The sequence below is a fragment of the Penicillium cosmopolitanum genome (assembly GCF_028827165.1).
Source record: "Penicillium cosmopolitanum strain IBT 29677 chromosome Unknown utg000006l:49.0-5199605.0:1.0-5204138.0, whole genome shotgun sequence".
NCBI classification, from domain to species: Eukaryota; Fungi; Ascomycota; class Eurotiomycetes; order Eurotiales; family Aspergillaceae; genus Penicillium; species Penicillium cosmopolitanum.
The window spans coordinates 830,951-848,908 of NW_026622676.1; the positions used below are offsets into that span (position 1 = coordinate 830,951).

Genomic DNA, 17,958 nt, shown 5'->3' on the forward strand with positions numbered 1-17,958 from the left:
GGGAAATCATACTTTTCGATTCTCCGGCGTTTCTTTACTTCATGTATAAAACATGCTTTGAAATTTTCAGCTTGGAGTCTTATCTCCGGCTTTGCCTGATTACCTTGACTTTTCCTCCTTGCATAAAGTTGTCGATGCGAGAATCGCGCCTAGATAGCTTTTTTTGAAAAATGATAACTAAATACCTATCTCAAACCCCTTCATGCATCAATGTAGGACTTCCAAATTCCTTGGCGGCCGCACAAAATATACTAGCACTAGTACTACTAACGTCGAGTTTAAGTTGGTCTCATGGCCAACTTCAAGCTGTTGTTTTCCACACAGACCTACTACCGCCTGGCAAGTAGAAAATTCAAAGTTGAAGTCAATGTTGGCCACCCAGTCCAGCTCCAACCAGACGAAGGGCCAAGTCAACCCTGGAAACGGGGCATGCCCAGGAGGCAGGCAGCAGTGTAGTCATGGTTATAAAATGTTCAAATAGGGGTATCTTCAAAGGTTCCTATGTACAGTGACTCCAACGAGTACCTCTCCTGAACTCATAAAATCATAACTCATTAATGAATGCCTTTTCAAATGGAAAAGAATCCTTTTAGCCATATACCATATACCCTCACCAGCCTAGTACTCCAACCAAAGTTCATGTTGAACGTTATTTCCAAATACGTTGCTAGCATCAAGGGAAGGCGCGGGGGTCTCAACGATTCTGACAGTCATACTCTGTCCTTCGGCCATCTCATGGACAAATTCATCATCCACCACAATCTTGAGCCCGGTGTCGTTTATATGTAGAATGCTAGAAATTTCTAGGCTGTTTTGGGCAGAACTCTTCTCCAAGATTTTCGACTTTAGATCTTGAACTGTTCGTGATTTAGGATAAATTGCGCGATAGTGCTCACTCGGAGGCTGGTCGTTTGTGATAATTCGAATGTAAAAGCATGCGGCTAAATTGTGAGGAAATAGTTAGTTTGACGAGTTTTCAAGTTTTTGGCCATAAAAGACATCATTGCTAGACGAGACTTACCTGGCATAGTAGGCAAATTCTCCAACTTCGATGATGTGGGCGATATTCTATGATTTCCCGCGTCGTGGAGACTACTCATAGAGCTCGGCGTTTCCATCTCGTTGAATCCGGCCAAATCAGATTTAACAGATGAAGCGTCGCCATTTGATGATTCCCTGCGGCCCATGGTAGCCGAGTGCTGCGGGTCATCTGCGTTTAATGAAGCAATCGGATGCAACTCGGGATCATCTTGAGGCTCGGCACGAAGGCTTAGAGCGCTTTCCGGACGGCTAGAGTAGAAGCATCGTTCGAGAGCATCTAGTCTCTTCTGCAGTTGCTGCTGAAAGTTTGCTTGCTGTGGGGCGTTGTCAAGATCTATTGACATATCGCCTTGACGTTGCAGGTTGTTCTTCGAGTAACTGAGATCCGGATTGGATTTTCCGGAAATGTTGCCTCGCTTCCTCTTATTTGAACAGTCGGGCGGCGCTGGATCGTTCATTTGGAGCTGTAGCTTTTCAATCCTTTTTCGGATGCTCGCAGCGTCATTCGATAGTTTCCGCTCGGCGCCATGGTCGCGGAAGAGCTTCACATTGCAAAAGCTTACTTCTGGTTCTTGGATATCAAGTTCGCCGAGTTGTTTTGTCTTGACGCAAAGCCTGACCTGAATTCCTTTCACTCCCTTCGAGAGTGTGAAGTCTGTGGATAAGAAGTTGAATCGGACTGGGATACTGCATTGGGGCATTCTATCGGTCGGGTTGCCAGTCCAGGTGACAGAAAATCCATCGAGAGAGACTTGCTCAACGTGCATGAAGGGGTTATTTTCGCCCACGTATTCGACAGCTTTAATTTTATCGTCGCTCTTGTTTAGTCCTCGCGCTGATTTCCATAATTGCCAATAGGCAGCTGGGTCAGATCGTTGTTGTTCTTCATCGAATGAAATCCGGACAAATGTTCGGTACTGTGTGGATTCGGTAGTATATGCCACAGACGGGACTGGGTCTACCACCCTAAGATGATACACCTGGCCCTTGTTGAGATACGAAACAGGAGTTTCACTCGAGTCATTTACTATCGCAGTGGATGCTCGAAGAGTGGCGGGGTAACGGAACCTGAAGGTGCAAGGTTAAGGTCTTGAACATTGGTGAAGTTGTGGACGAACTTACTGGTTGCCCTCGGGGTAGGACATGTTTTGCGAGTGGCGAACATTGTCACCCATTCGTTGGGCCCCTCCCGTTGGATTCCATGACAGCTCGTTATCTGGGATGTGATCGAAATTAAGCGGCTCAGCTGGAAGTGCCATGCTCTCCAAGTCCAAATTTGGTCGGGGGAACTGATTCGATCCATATGCATCTTGTGTGGAAAAAGGATCCATGCTGTTCCATGTAACTGCGGGATTGACACCACCCAGCGAGTTTGAGTCGGCCGGATCTTCGAATTGATCTCTAAAAGCAAGTTTAACATTATCTTGAGGATAAATGTTCTTCGAAGGTTGGCACCCTTCTACCAAGTCATGGAAGGTAGTAGGGACTTTTAATTGCGATGTATAAAGGTCGAGATTTTGACTTTGGGGCACCATGCGCTGCTCGGACATTGTTGAGGTAAATGAATCTGAAGGTGCAACCCCGTCGAATGAGAAGGAAGGGTCGGACAATTGGAGGCTTCCCTTCACCTTCTTACAGGCGCTGGCTAGGTATGAGAATTCTGTTCACAGGGTACTTGATAGGAAACTTGAATAGTGGCTTACCCTTCCGATGGTGTCATCTTATTGTCTCCCTCAATAAAAGGGTTCCCCGGTTCGAGATTGTTATTGGTGCCCTCGTTAAAAAATGATTTCCCACAGAGCTTTTGAAAGCGGCCTATAAGCTCGCCATCTGGTCTATGAGATCCCGTTCTGCATGATCGGATCATTCGATATTAAAAATTGGAATTCGAAATTAATATATTGAGTAGTAGACTTACCTGTGACAGAACATTGACGAGAAGGAAATAGGAGGACCCTTTGGAAATAATCTCTGTTGGATTTGTCTAGGGCGGAGCGGAAGTAAACACGAATTTGATTTGAAAGCTTCAATATTAAATTTGGGAAATCAAACAGATACAACAAAAAGGCTTTATTTTCTGGAAATAGCTTTCTGCCGGGGGCCAAGCTACTTATAACGGGATCGGGTGCAAATCGAAGAATCACAGTCCTTCTATGACGTCCCACATGAACGATGAAATCATAGCTTTCATATCTGATAGAGTACCTTTGAAAAAGGTGGAGATAAAAGGACGAGATACTGCGCAGTGCGTCGTAGGGGGATACAATACTGTACGGCAAACACAACGGGCTACCCCGTACCACACATGGATCAAACCTTCGAAGTGGATGAATTTTCCGTTCCCGAGCCCAGTTGCGTGCCATCTTGTATGTATGGATTGAGCTTTTGTTGGGTTGCCCCGTGTTAGCAAGGGATCATTCATCCGCCCCCTCCTCCAGGGCTTTCTTGCGTCATTGCAGATCCTCGTCTCCTTTGATTCCGATTGATGACTGGTGTTAATAATTCTGCGAATGAAATCTCACCTCCAGGCATTGGGTGATCCATACCAGCTCCCTTCCCATTTTGTTACTAGTAGAATGTTCTTTGTTAGTACAGTAGTACTTCTCGTATGTGGCGCTTTGCCAGAACCAACAGGAGGGATGGTACATTCTCGTAGCCACGCATGCGTCGAACCACAACGGTTTGTTAGATTTCATTGGTCGGTAAAATTTGCCGGAGATGATCGCCTCCCAACATGTGGAGACTTGGCTCCACTCAATGTGACCAGCAATTTTAAAAGCTGATATGAAAAGAAGCCATAGCATTTTATAGCTATTGGAGAGACTGCTCTGACTGCCCCACATTATCGAGAGGGTGCATACATACTGTATCACTGTACCCTACGGGTTTCTGACTTTATGTTTCCGACCGAAACCTTCCCGCTAACCTCAACATTTACTCCATCCACTCCGTACCGCCCGTAGAATTGAATGGAAGGATCGACAGAACCACCGACGCCACCTTCCACCTCTCTCATTGGGGCATTGAAAGGGCCTCAGCTTCAAAATTTGGTGTCGATTACTGCAAAGTCAAAAATTTCTCGATACTGTATGTACATACATACGTAGCTTCTGTTTAGCGTACCTTTAGCGTCATGTTCTGAGCCGCACTGACACTGGCGGAAGCCGCCGTGTCATGACCAAATACGTTGCACAAAAGGCTCACCTGTGTATTTTACAAGGTACATTCCGTTTTGTATATGGTTGGCTTGATATAAGAATTCAATTCCCGACTTTAATCGGACCTCTGACTTTCGATGCCTCGGAGACTTTTTTAAGATGACGTATATGGATTTCAGAACCCAAACACCACCAAATCCCGAATTTCCAAAGCCCGGCATAAAATATTCCAAAAGATTGAACGTCAAATCTGAAATGTTTCATCACGCGCGATACTCTGAAGACGTAACGTACTTATACCACTCTAGGTAAGCCTAGTCCACGTACATTGAGAACATCCCTTCGATTCAAGGGTCCACAGACAAACTTTTATGTTAAGAAGCCCCACGCAAGTTTAAAACTTAGGTTCACTGTGTCGCTTCGACAGGGAAACGAATATCAAATGTTCTTTTGGTGGAAATGGGGTAGATCTCGGGATCTTTGCCGACCAATACTACTCGACGGAATCATACTCCAAGTACGAGTACATACAAGCCATAATTATCAAAGGTCCCCGAGCGTTCCTGGCGGGAATGGGGCAGACTTCGGAACCTTTTGCCGACCAATACTACTCGACGGAATCATACTCCAAGTACGAGTACATACAAGCCATAGTTATCAAAGGTACCCGAGAGTTCCTGGCGGGGATGGGGCAGATTTCGGAACCTTTTGCCGACCAATATTACCTAGGGAAACGAAAGTATCATATATAGCTATTGCTTTCAACATGAAATATTTATAATAAGAATGGTACCCGGAATTCAAATTCCAAGTTTGACGAGAAATCTTTTGCTATACCCCTCCATATAATTTAGTACTCCATATGAGTACTATGTACTAGGCAACAGCCTCCATAATTCAGTAAACCAGCTAGATTTCCTACTACTATGTATGGGCCCTGGAGCCCTGTGGAGTCCGAATTCCTAGCCAGACCGACCTCGGGAAGAGAATCACCAAAAAGTACCATTCCAAGGTTTATTACTGTAGAGCATATGTACAGTACTAGTATTTAGGCCTTTCGAGCTATTAGTAAAGACCGAAGTAATACATCATATGAATCCATGCAACAGACAGGAGAAAAAAGCTTAGACACCCTCTCAGGAGTAGATCTGGAGTAGTATAAACTAGGAAATAAGAATGCACAGTCAAATGAGACTTGCGACCATCGGCTCATTGTCTGCTCCAGAGGTCTCGGCTGCAACACAATGGCTGTTCCTCACAGCTCATCCTTTTCATCCAGCTCCCTCTGTAACTGAGCTACCAGTCCAACTGCAGCAAATGCTCCCATCTGGGCAGCTTGAACAACTGCCTGCATCGGTGTTCCTGCATCCCCAGCAGCCACACAACCAGGAAGGCTTGTCTCATTGAACGGCGTCGATAACTTAATGTGCCCCGCCGGCGTCATCTCCAGGCCCAGTTGGGCCGCAAATGGTGCACGCTGCTCCGCGCGAGGATGGCTCACAATGAATCCTTCATTTTTCGAGGTGCCATCTTCAAAATGCAAAACCACCAAGGGTGGCTTGTCCTCGGAACCATCTTGGTGTTCGAACTTGATTATTTTGCGGTCGTCGTATGCAATCTTATTGCTGTGGATGATTGCCTTTGTCGAGGTGATGAGCTCAGAGTTTCCATTGGTATATATATTAACATGCTTGGAGAGTCGCTTAGCCATCCTGGCGATATGGGCGAGCGTCTCGGGGGAAGACAGAGTGCCCGTAGCGAGAGCGCCGACAGAGTCTGCACCACGTTCTTCGTAGCCATGGCAGAAGAGGCAGTGAAAGCTTCGAATTATTAGCTTCGTGCATCAAAATGAAGAGAGAAGGGAAAAGACTTAGGAAATCTTACATGCTGCGCCCCCAACACTCCGCGTACCCCTCAACCTGCTCCTCAACGACGTCTCTCACACCTGTCCCTAACGCTAACTTGCGTCCCCGGTAGGTCTTTCCCTGGTCATCTACCGCTTCGAACAGGTCGGCGACTTTTCGGACCCTTTGGATTTTGGCAGACACAAATTCAATTGTGTCATATCTCTTTTGGAGGTCCTGCCTTGCCTTAGCACGATAGATGGCTGGGTTGACGTGGTCAAAGCCAGCAACGTTGTGCATGTGGGTTCCTCGCTCATTGCGGTAGACACCAGAGTCAAGCACCAGAGATGTATAGAGCTGTCGGGCAAGACCAGTGGCAATGGACAGTCCTGCTGGACCACCTCCGATGATGAGAACGTCATAAGTTTTGAGCATGTTTGCCATGATGGTTGCTAGGAACGAGAGTTTGAATATCGATGGTAAATTTCCATAAAATCAGGAAACGGCCTGGCCTTTTATAGCCTGAAGACATATGGAATAATATGAGTACCTTAGCGACGCATTTCCTACCCTTCAGGGCAGTGGATGCGAGAGATGACTGTGATAGGTTCTTCGAGGTCTTTCTGCTGCGAGCCTCGGAGAGTTAAGCTCGGGAAAGTCACCGAGTGGCCTCTCTCCTTTTGAAATAGCCTGGGTTCTAGAAGGAGATAAGAATATCACTTTCAAGAAAGACATGGGTATTACTCTTGTTGTCAATGCTTCATATCGGATCGTGCATTAGATCCCAAGAGGAACAAGAAGATTATGCTTCCACGGCCTTGAGCATGGAAAATGAAGTTCCTTGTTCCGTAAGCCTCTTGAGACTTCTATACAGGCTGTGGAACCTCATGGGTGGCCATGGAGACGAATATTATCATCCTGATGGAATTTGTGAGCCGATGAACAAGGAAAGAATTCAGCTTGATCTGGGGTGATCTTCGGGATGGTTCCTTTTACGTTGATTTCGAGTATTCCTCGGGTCGGCTTAGTACTCCCAAATGTAGTATGTGATCACTGTCAGTAGTCAAAAGGTCGATGACCCCCAATTTGCCAAATTCTGTTCAGTATGTCTTATGAACAGAGTTTTGATTCGACCTGTTAGCGATATTGTGCATGATCAGCTACAGGAGTAGCTGGCTAGTAGCTTGCTAGTAGCCAACCGAACTCGAAAGAAAACCTGGAAGCTCTATAGGTTTCGGATTAGAGCTTTACACTCATTTTTACTACGAGACACTACATATTATTAATTCGAAAAGCTTAAGAGTTTTGTAGTGGTGACGCAATACTACAAACTCAGTCCCGTCGGTACTTTATTTAATAGTTCCGCTGGATGATTATACACACGCCCGGAAGGCTGTTATTTCCACACAAAATGTAGTAAAAAGGTCCCGCGATGGTGCCAAACCAAATATTGCCACGACTTCGGATGTACGGCTTTACGGACAAAAAGATATCCGTCGACGCTGTGGCTCCAGACCGAGTTCATTTACACATATAATGTGTCTTGAAGAGCAGATTCCCCGCCAAAATATTTCATTTTATCAAGCTGCTTCCAGCAAAGGACCTGAAAACATTCCCGTTCAAGGTACCAATTGCTAACTACGATGGAGACAATTCGAGACACAGCTTTTGGCAAGCTAGTCCGGCTCTGCACCCGTTACAGATGGATGCAATATCCAGAAGAGCGCGATGCCTCCGTATGGCCTGAGTACCTGAAGACAGAGCCGGACACAAAAGAAGAGGAAGAAGCTTCCACGCCGACGACTGAGAACGAAAACCCCGAAGATCTGGAGGCTTTTGGCCTCTATACAGTAATGTCTCAGTGCTCGAATCGATCAAGACGCATGTCTACTGCATCTACCCTTGATGGCGGGAGAAATAGCTCTTTACCAAACAATCAATCTTTGGTTATTAGCTGGCGAGGATCCGACGATCCCGAGGTAAGCCTCCCATTGCATGGTGCAAAGCAAATGGTGTACTGATATCGAATAGAACCCACAAAACTGGACCAAAAAGAAGAAGATGTTCGTCAGCAGCTTAATTTGGCTACTCACTTTCGCTATATATGTGGGCTCCGCTATATATACACCTGGAATACCAGGCGTCGCCGAACAATTTGGCGTAAGCAATGTTGCCGCAACCCTCGGTCTGACACTATTCGTGGCAGGTTACGGCCTAGGTCTGTATCTCAGCGTCCATCCCAGACGGAGCCAGAAGTACTGACTTGAAGCAGGACCCATGATTTGGTCACCCCTTTCTGAAATCCCGATGATCGGCCGGAGCCCGACATACGTTTTGACGCTTTTCGTCTTCGTCTTCTTCAATTTTGGTGTCATATACGCAAAGAATTTCGGGATGTTTCTCGCATTCCGATTCCTCACAGGCTTCATTGGATCGCCAGCTTTAGCCACCGGTGCAGCCTCCATGGGCGACATGTGGAGCTCCAGAACGCGCGACTATATGATAGGAGTCTGGGGCATGTTCGCCATTTCCGCACCAGTCTTGGGTCCAATGCTGGGTGGTTTCGCTTCTTCAGCAAAGGGCTGGACGTGGACTATCTGGCAACTGATGTGGGTTTCGGCCTTCACCTTTGTTTTGTTATTTTTCTTTCTCCCGGAAACCTTCGCACCTAATATCCTTGCTCGGCGGGCCCGGCGAGTACGTCGTATCACGGGAAACTCGCAGTATATGTCCGAGTCCGAGATCGAGATTAAAGAAGTCAAACCGATGGTGCGTATTATTTAATGAGAAACGGTTGCGATATTGCTAGCTGACCACTGATTCTAGGATGTTATTTTTGAATCCCTCGTTCGACCTTTCCAACTCTGCTTCCTGGAACCGATAGTCCTTCTCCTCAACCTCTACATATCGCTCATATATGGTATCCTGTACATGTGGTTTGAAGCTTTCCCAATTATTTTCGGAGAAACCCACGGCTTTAACCCCGGCGAAACCGGGCTGGCCTTCATGGGAATTCTAGTCTCAACCTGCTGCATCACCATCCCGGGCTACTTCTACTGGAAATATCGATACCAATCGCAACATTTCGATAAGAACGGAAATATCGCGCCCGAAATGCAAATGCCGCCAGCCTGCGTTGGTGCCTTCGCCCTACCAATTTCACTATTTTGGTTTGGCTGGACAGGAAACTTTGAGAGCGTGCATTGGATTGTACCGATCATTGCTTCTATGCTCTTCGCAGTTGGTGGCTGTTTAATTTTCAACTGCATCTTTTGCTATCTTGCACATGCTTATCCAAAATATGCGGCTTCTGTTCTTGCTGGGAATGACTTTATGCGATCATCATTTGGAGCTGGCTTCCCGCTTTTTGCAACGGCGATGTTCCATAATTTGGGGATTGGTTGGGCGTGTACTCTGCTTGGATGTTTGACGATTGTCTTTGTACCTTTCCCTTTTATTCTTTTGTCGAGGGGACGGAGAATTCGGATGGCGAGTAAATATGCTCGCCATGATATTTAATTGAGTGTATATACTAATCAAAGGATCCCGAGTCCTTCAGACAAAGGATGGGGGTATTGATAGTAATTACTAGTAGCAAGCCGTGGGCAGACTACGCACAAATTGACTTTGCAACAGAAGTCTCCTCTCAGGATTCAAACCCATTTCTTCAAATACGAAAAGCAAGTTGAAGGTTCAAGTTCAGCGTATCGGACGAAACAAATACCCGTAGACGCTGAACGCCCGTACTAGTAGTATATTCAGTCCCGGCAATTGAAAATAGAAGTTGAGAAGTAAAGCTGATAATGCCATTGATCTAGGGTATGGAAACTGGAAGAGGCTTAGAAAGATATTCCTTGCGCGAAACCCCGGCCGCAGGAGTGAGGGTACGACGGATAAAATGAATGTGTTCAGATAAGAATAAGGCGCTGACGTTTTCAATGAGAATCTTGGTTGAATGACGACGGGTTTAGTAGTCCATGGGATACCCTCCATTTTGGTTTCCGCCGGAATGTGTGCCATCAAAACCACTAGCAGAGTCATCCAGAGACTTGTAGTACGGATTTGCAGGACCCGTACCACCGCCGCGGCCACGGCCGCGACCACCACGACCATTATTCCCTCGGCCTCTCTGGCTACCACGGCCACGGCCACGCTGAGAGCCCCGACGAGGACCATCGTCATAATGGTACTGTTTGGAATGATGGCCATGTGGATGGTCGTGTGAAGGTGCGGGTCCGTCGTAGCTAGCGTGGTGACCTGACTGAGCATAGGAGTAACCGTCTTCATATTGCTGACGCTGGCGTTTCTTGTTGTTCTTGCCGGATGGGTTAATCCGATCACCATTTTGATTGGTCTCATCGACTGAAAGGACCTCTTTCTCCCCGATTTCTGTCTGGAAAGTGATCGCCATTTCTGCTGGCACAGGGTGCCAATTTTGAATTAAACTTGCATCCACAGGGCGGGCAGGCTTGCGGCAGGCCAGAACGACGAGTGGCACCGCATTTTCGGAATGGATTGGGGTATTTCCGGGAATGGGTTGTACCCGTGCGGCCCATACCTTGTTCTCGAAGTTTGCGGTGCCGGTAACCTGCCATTTTACTTTCTTGCCGGCGCCACCGATTCTGTCTAAAATCTGCTTGGAGGCGGGACGGGGAGCAATCATGATGTTGTTAGCCGTGTACTTTATATCCTTTGACTCGGCGAGTCCTTGAGGTAGGATTGGACCCAGGACTTCCTGAATCAGACGCATTTGGTCTTCTTTAGAGATCAAGTATCCTGTGTAGAGCACCGTTTTCCTAATGCGGAACCCTCCATAGCCTGACCTCATCTTTCGTGGGCCTGAAGTGCGCAAGGCTAGATGGTGAGAATTGATCATGCGCTGCACCTCGGCAATCTCTGCCGTTGGATCCAAATACGTGACGCCCTCAGATACCTGAATGACTTCAGCAGTGATGGGTCTCCTGGGTACGGGAGTTTGTCCGGTTTGCAAGCTCATATTCATGCCTTCAAAGTAATCGCGGAACATTTTCACGCTATGAAAGAAATCAGAATCGAGTCCAGACAAAGAACTCTCCAGACCAATCACAACTTACTGCTTAACACGGTCTTCGTAAACTCGAATATCCTCGGCCTGTTCGTAAGTGAAAATGAGATCTTCGAGAAATTTCTGCTTGAATTGCGCAGTCGAAGGGAACTTATGTCCGTTAGGACTAACTTCCGGCTTGAGGCCGATCATATCGAATTCCAAGTTTTGGCTCGCAACCATGCGTTTGACGATATCGGCAAACCGATCTTCGCCTCGGCCAGTCAAGAGGACCGTGAGTGCATCCTTTTGTTGCATACTGAGTTGGACAAGACGAAGCTGGTGATCGTTAGTAACGGCGAGTCGGGACATAAAGAATCATGATTATCGCACGATATTCTCATTCCACCATCCTTTCCATCCCTTTGGTTCCTCGATGTCTATCCCTTGTCCGGTAGCTGCCAAAAGATTGGGATCATGCCACCAACCGCCGTTGGCAAAGCTCTCTTCGGTCTGCAGCAGGCCGATTGTTTGCCCATTCCAGAGCTGCGGGTTGGGTAGAGGGCTTAGGAATACTGTCAAAGACCATAGTCAGTATTTGTAGTTCTTTATCGGTAGCGAATGTAACGAGGCTCACGGGTATTATCGAAATCATAGACATGAATAGAACGGATTTGAGAAATAGCTGTGGAGATTGTATATAGTTAGTTTCGTAGCTTCCAAGGTGATCAAAATGCGGGAGAACTGAAAGCACACCTGGGAGAGCCTTCGTAGCCACTGACCATCGCTTCAGCGAGGTTGTTGTGTAAGCTGGTTGGCGCTGTGCAGTTGACATTGTGGCCGCAGGAACGATGCGCGCAAGTTTCTCGGACACAACAGCTTTAGCTGACCGCATCTGCGTGTTTTTTTGGGGTGGTGAAAGAGTGAGGTTTCGTCTGTATTTGATTAGTCTATTTATAAGTCGAAAACAGAAGTCGAGGAAGTGTACATTGCCAGTAAATCATTTCGTTCAAAGCGACTGCGCACCTTCAAAGAAAGCTGCGGGCCCTTATCACCACGTGAGGACACACGTGATATGGATGGGGCGATAAGACCATCGCGTCTTCCTAACCTTAGCAGCGTTGACAGTCGTTGACAGTCGCCGCTCGCGATGCTTCTTGATTACTGCTGAAACTCCCATGGCGGACAATGGCAGACGAGGCAGATGTGCGACACGAGGTCTTGCAGAAAACACTGAGGGAAGTGGCAGATGAGGGGCTGACCGGAGAAACGAACGACCCTTGTGTGATCTGCCTGGATTCAATCACGGAGCGTACTGTCGCCGTACCATGCAACCACTCGAACTTCGACTACTTATGTCTCCTCAGCTGGCTGGAACAGCAGCCCTCATGTCCTCTATGTATGTCCAAAAGGCTCACTTTAAGCTGGTAGTGCCCGAGCTGATTCTACAATAACAGGTAAGGTCGGCCTGACTGCGGTCAAATATGAGTTGAATGCTCCCCGCGGACCGAAAATCTACAATGTACCCACCCGCGAACGGCCCAAAGCTAATCCCGAGACTTCGTCTCGGAGTTACACACAACGGCGAGCCTTGGCAGGTGGCTTGGATATAGGAGATGCGCGATCACGTCGGCGAGGACCGCGTTCCCGTACATACCAGCGTCCACCTGTATCTGACGATCCTCTCTCGGCCAGGCGCAACGTCTATCGCAACAATCTATACTCGCTACGGGTGGGATCGAATCGTCTCTCTCAGTACAGCGAGGTAGCACCAGAAAATTTCAATCGCGACGAAGCCTTACTCTCACGAGCGCGAAAATGGATCCGCCGAGAACTACAAGTCTTCAGCTTCTTGACCCCAGGCCCCGAAGGCGAAGAACAAGGCCGGGGTCCTGTGCCTCACGCCGGACACCAGAGGCTAGAGGATCGCAGGGCAAATAATGCCGAGTTCTTGCTCGAGTATGTCATTGCTATCTTGCGGACTATCGACATCAAGGGCAGCTCTGGACAAGCGGAAGAGCTGCTGCGCGACTTCATTGGACGGGATAATGCCCGACTTTTTCTCCATGAAATGCTGGCATGGTTGCGAAGCCCTTATACCTCACTTGAAGACTGGGATCGCCATGTCCAATATCCAACATCAACACATACTTCTCGGGACAGAGAGTCCCAGGAAATAGATTCCAACTATCGCGGGCGTCGACGGCCTCGCAACCCACCTCCGGCCCGCGGACGTAGTGCGTCTCCGATACGTGGTCGAGATAGAAGCTTGTTTGATCGCATCTCGAGACCTGATGGGTCCGAAACATCTACATCTACTCAGAACGAAGTACAATCTAGGCGACGGGGGCGTTATCCCAGACCGCGGAACAGAGAGTTACTTGATTGATAGATCTCGACTAAATGCAGGTCATTATCCGAAGATAGTATTCTAGAACTAACGAATTATGATAGAGAAATTGCTAAAATGCATAACAAATAATTCCTCCTATGAAAAATGCCCATGCTTATGCCCATGCCCAATTGTTGAATATCAAAATAGTCGTTATTTCATGAAAGCAGGAATACAGACATCCGGAGTCGCATCACCCTCTATTTGCGGCGGAAGCGCCCACCACCCCGAGACCCCCTGTGGATTTTCAATGACCGATAGTTTGCGTGGGTTTGAGGGTTGACCTTTCGTTCCTTCGGCTTCTTCTCTTCCGTTGCTGGAGCGGACTTGACAGGAACCGGCGCGGGCTCCTTAGATGTTGGCTTGACCTTAGAGACCGCTTCTTTCAGGCGATCAGAAAAGCTCTTGGGCTTTGGCACAGGCTTCGTCTGTTCGCCATATTCAGGGTCGCCGTCGGAATCTGGATCGGGCTCGGACATGTTATGCAATGAGGCGACCTCATCCCCCTCCTCATCGGCGTCCAAGACGTCCTGGGGAATTTCATCCGAATGAGCTTGTACTAGTGTCTCCGGGACAACGTCCGCAGCCAGCTCGTCGTCACTCTCTTCTTCCGCTTGAGGAGCCGCATTGCTTGCTTGCCGTGGTTTCGCTTGACGAATCACTGGTCGCATGATGACTCGCCGGGTGGTTCGTTTCTGGCCCTTCTTCTTATAAGGTCGTTGCGCGTCTTGTGGAGGGTGGGCCTCTGGAACGGGGTAACTAAAGCCGTCTGCCTCGCCCTCCAGTTCGCGCATCAGCTCCCAATCATCATCCATTTGTCCCTCTTCCGCATCCAAGCGTTCCTCCTCCATGTCTCGCAGACCTTGCACAATTGTTGATAGGCCCTTGCCATGAAATCGACCCGGCTGTCTGGATTTGATGGGACTTAATCCAGATCCATCTTTATTTGATGGAGCCGGGTAACGTCCGGAATTCGAGCGGCGCAAAAACGACGGTGTGGCTGAGTGATTGGTCTCCGGGGAGTGCGCGTTAGACTTCTGATTCGCACTTGCTTGCACTTCCTTCTCATCATCTGCCTCGACCATGGCCGCGTAGCGCATTGTCGTGGGTGTCGCGAACAGATTGGCAAGATAGAACTGTTTGGTGGACGATGCCGGGGTTCTCGTGATTCGGGACGATTCTTCCTCTTCTTCTTCGGGGGCTTCCTTGATGGGATCAAAGGTTTTTGGTTTGGATGGTGTTTGAAACCCAGCGGCGAGGGCGTCCTTCTGCCTATTCACGGAGGGGGTGGCATTGTTGCTTCCACCAGACTCGGAAAGAAGATCGAAGAGTCCAAGAGTTTTGCCATCCCGCTGAGGTGTAGGTCCAATCGCAGCCTTGAGTGGTGATGGTGCCGGCATATTCTGTGCATGTGTACTCGGGCTGAACAGCTTGCGAAAGGTAGATGGGGAGTCGTAAGGGTCTAGATTGGAGGGATGGGTCATCTCGCTGCGAGAGTGGCGAGGGGTCGCAAAGAGACCCTTGGATGATTTGCGCGGCGTCGTTGAATTGGGGGGCGCATTTGCTGGACCTGATGGGGACGCATGTTTTCGCTTCTTGGACTGCGACTCTGGCAGTTTTGCTTCTGCTTGTCTGTTTGCGTGACGATTGAGCTTGGCTTCGAGGTTCTTTAATTGGCCATACTCCTTGTATTTCTGGGCTAGAAGAGGAAGGAAGCGAAATATTAGCACATTTCAAAGGGAACCACTCATGATTCAATCCACTTGGTATACTTACCAATATGCGGGTTTTGCTTGATATCGTCGCGACCGGCTTTGCGCCCACCGTTGGCAGCGGCGAATTCTTTTTCCCAGACCTTCAATTCCTGACGAACTGCGGTGGCCTTTTCCGCAGCCTCTTCACGAGAGCAGAGAGCATCTGGGTGGTCTGCCATTATTGCATGGTTGAATTGGAATTGGAGGTGGTGGGAGGTTGCAAATGCAAACGAGAGCAACGCGGGAAACGCGAAAACCACTCAACGCGGGACTGTCGCGTCGGGGCCCGCCTGCACCTCCTCCTCCACTTCTCTTCTTAGTTTCCTCCGCCCCCTCCGCAGCCCATCGGTACATCAGCTCAAGTTTAGCCTAGACTCACTCTGCTCAGCCACTAGGAACTCAGATGCCTGATAAGGCTACCGAATTTGACCGCTCGGATCCTTGAGTGCTGCTAGTTGGACCACCCTTTTTGCTAAATGGACCATGGTCGTTCTGAATTCAGATTAGTATATGAACCCCATACAAATTTCGATATACAGTGATACAACTAAAGTTTGCAACCCTCTATTGCCTACTATTACTGACAATATTTGGATAAATAGTAGACTAGTAGCTATCTAAGATATAATAAATAGGCCAATCTATTCTATCTCAGGTAGCTACTGTATAACAGAGGTGTATCTAAATTTGTATTAGAGATACATACTAATCTAGATTAAATGGGCCATGGTCCAAATAGTTAGCAAAAATGTGGTCCAATTAGTAAGAAGGGCGGTCTAAATAGCAGCACTCGGATCTTTTGTGGTGGCTTGCCTCTTCCACCAATGATGCCTTGTCTACACATAAATTCACGCGGTACCTCAATATAATACTACCCCAGAATCCCCATGGACCCTCAAAAGGACTAAATCTTTTTATTCCGGGTTGTACAACTACAGACACCTGCTGCTGACTTCATTACACTGACCTTTCATTGAGCTTCAAGCTCATTTTGAAATGCAAATCACCGTCGGGATGCCTGAATCACCCTTTGATCCCGATTTTGACGCTCTGGTCAGCAAGCTACTCGATGAGTGGAAGGTTCCAGGCTTGTCGATTGCTGTGGTTCATGGAGATAAAACCTATTCAAAGGTCCTACAAGAACCAAGAAGCTGTTGCTAATGTATACGCCGCTGACCTCCACAGGCCTACGGCATATCCGAGTTGCCAGACAAAAAAATGACAACCGACACTCTATTTCCAACATGCAGCACCACCAAAGCATTTGCCGCTTTGGCTGCTTCAACAGCCATTCAAGATAGCAAAGATACAGATAACCCAATTGACTGGAACACGCCAATATCTGCCATCATCCCAGAAGACTTCGTTCTGGCGGATGATTATGCGACACAGCATACGACACTCGAAGATGCCCTCTCCCATCGTTCTGGTCTCCCAGATCATGGATGGATGTTCACGTTTACGCCGAATAACATGGATTCAAAAACCCTCGTTCGGTCCCTTAGACACCTGCCTTTGACCGACCCGCCAAGAACCACTTACCAGTACTCTAATCAAATGTACGCCTCGGTATCCTATGCTCTGGAGCAGCTGACAGGTGAGAAACTGGGGTCCTACATGAAGAAACGGATATGGGATCCCCTGGGCATGCATGACACATACTTCTCCACTCAAGAGGTCAAGGATAATCCTTCGACCGCGAGACGGCTCGTCCATGGATATACTTGGTTGGCCGATGGAAAAGGCGGCTACTACTATCATCTTCAAAAAGCACTAAGCTGGATGCCCAATAAAGGAGCAGGGGCCATGGTCAGCACGGTTCTCGACTACACCCACTGGTTGCGCGCATTGATAGAAAAGAGTGGCCCGTTAAAGGGCCATGATTCTTTGATCAAACCGAGAATCTTTCATTTCGAGACAGGCGACGTCAATTTGCCTTCTCCGTATCATGGCTATGCCCTGGGGTGGTACGTCGACAACTACCGCGGCGAAAACCTTTATTGGCACACCGGTGGATGGCCGGGTTTCAGTACCTATGTCGGCTTTCTCCCAAAGAGGAAGTTTGGCCTCGTCATTATGGGCAACTCGGACCCTGCAAGACTTGCTTGCTTCCAGTTGGCTGTTTACTTAATGGATAGGCTATTAGGCCCAACTAGCCCGCACCATACAGAGCAGATGTCAGCCTGTCTGGCAAAGCAGCGTGAGGTGGTGAACGAGGTATTTAAGCCGAAGGATTTGGAAGATACCAAGCAAAAGGTTTTCCCTAATTTGCCCGATCCTCCAATCCCGCACTCTTTACCATTGGAGAAGTACACTGGAATGTACAGATATCCGGCAAATGCTTGGATTACGCTCGAGTGTACTGATGGCCAATTGACTGCCGATGTGTCTCAAGGAACGCTACCATCTCAGCTAAGTCTTACACATGCAAGCGGCGAGTTCTTCATAGGACAGTCGAAAGTATTGAATCTTGTTTCACTGCAGCCGTTTGCTGTGGAATTTTACATTGACTCTACGGGGGTAGTCACCAAAATCGGAATGCTTCTTGAGCCGGCTATGAAAGGAGAGAAGATTTGGTTCCAGCGAAGCCTTTCATAACGGTGTTGTTGGAGGGGACCGATGTGCTCGGGGAATGTGTTCTGACAGCGATTAAATTATCCAGAGTAACATATAGCCATGGGTATTCTATAACTTGCAAAAAAAGCTTGGAGACATGCACTCAAAAAAGCTGCCATGGTGTTCTTGC

General features: G+C 48.1%; 7 protein-coding genes across 7 annotated transcripts; 3 read left to right on the plus strand and 4 right to left on the minus strand.

Moving 5' to 3' along the window:
• Nucleotides 1-618: 618 nt before the first annotated feature.
• On the minus strand, nt 619-2,591 carry N7509_004841 (uncharacterized protein; the record flags this gene model as incomplete). The annotated part of the gene is made up of 4 exons (XM_056629478.1): nt 619-941; nt 1,022-2,109; nt 2,164-2,442; nt 2,497-2,591. 4 exons carry the CDS (start codon nt 2,589-2,591, stop codon nt 619-621), a joined length of 1,785 nt encoding a protein of 594 aa, XP_056488780.1.
• Nucleotides 2,592-5,454: 2,863 nt separating this feature from the next.
• gliT (thioredoxin reductase gliT) lies at nt 5,455-6,487 on the minus strand (the record flags this gene model as incomplete). The annotated part of the gene is made up of 2 exons (XM_056629479.1): nt 5,455-6,019; nt 6,084-6,487. 2 exons carry the CDS (start codon nt 6,485-6,487, stop codon nt 5,455-5,457), a joined length of 969 nt encoding a protein of 322 aa, XP_056488781.1.
• A 1,199-nt stretch (nt 6,488-7,686) lies between these two features.
• N7509_004843 (MFS transporter) lies at nt 7,687-9,562 on the plus strand (the record flags this gene model as incomplete). Its single annotated transcript, XM_056629480.1, has 4 exons — nt 7,687-8,022; nt 8,075-8,261; nt 8,316-8,812; nt 8,870-9,562. The coding sequence occupies 4 exons, from the start codon at nt 7,687-7,689 to the stop codon at nt 9,560-9,562; spliced, it is 1,713 nt and encodes a 570-aa protein (XP_056488782.1).
• Nucleotides 9,563-10,010: 448 nt separating this feature from the next.
• On the minus strand, nt 10,011-11,961 carry N7509_004844 (rRNA 2'-O-methyltransferase fibrillarin-like protein; the record flags this gene model as incomplete). Its single annotated transcript, XM_056629481.1, has 5 exons — nt 10,011-11,076; nt 11,137-11,405; nt 11,460-11,641; nt 11,704-11,751; nt 11,823-11,961. 5 exons carry the CDS (start codon nt 11,959-11,961, stop codon nt 10,011-10,013), a joined length of 1,704 nt encoding a protein of 567 aa, XP_056488783.1.
• A 293-nt stretch (nt 11,962-12,254) lies between these two features.
• N7509_004845 (RING finger domain protein) lies at nt 12,255-13,455 on the plus strand (the record flags this gene model as incomplete). Its single annotated transcript, XM_056629482.1, has 2 exons — nt 12,255-12,465; nt 12,524-13,455. 2 exons carry the CDS (start codon nt 12,255-12,257, stop codon nt 13,453-13,455), a joined length of 1,143 nt encoding a protein of 380 aa, XP_056488784.1.
• A 203-nt stretch (nt 13,456-13,658) lies between these two features.
• sld2 lies at nt 13,659-15,391 on the minus strand (the record flags this gene model as incomplete). The annotated part of the gene is made up of 2 exons (XM_056629483.1): nt 13,659-15,157; nt 15,235-15,391. The coding sequence occupies 2 exons, from the start codon at nt 15,389-15,391 to the stop codon at nt 13,659-13,661; spliced, it is 1,656 nt and encodes a 551-aa protein (XP_056488785.1).
• An 835-nt stretch (nt 15,392-16,226) lies between these two features.
• On the plus strand, nt 16,227-17,810 carry N7509_004847 (Peptidase S12 Pab87-related C-terminal; the record flags this gene model as incomplete). Its single annotated transcript, XM_056629484.1, has 2 exons — nt 16,227-16,343; nt 16,398-17,810. The coding sequence occupies 2 exons, from the start codon at nt 16,227-16,229 to the stop codon at nt 17,808-17,810; spliced, it is 1,530 nt and encodes a 509-aa protein (XP_056488786.1).
• Nucleotides 17,811-17,958: the final 148 nt, after the last annotated feature.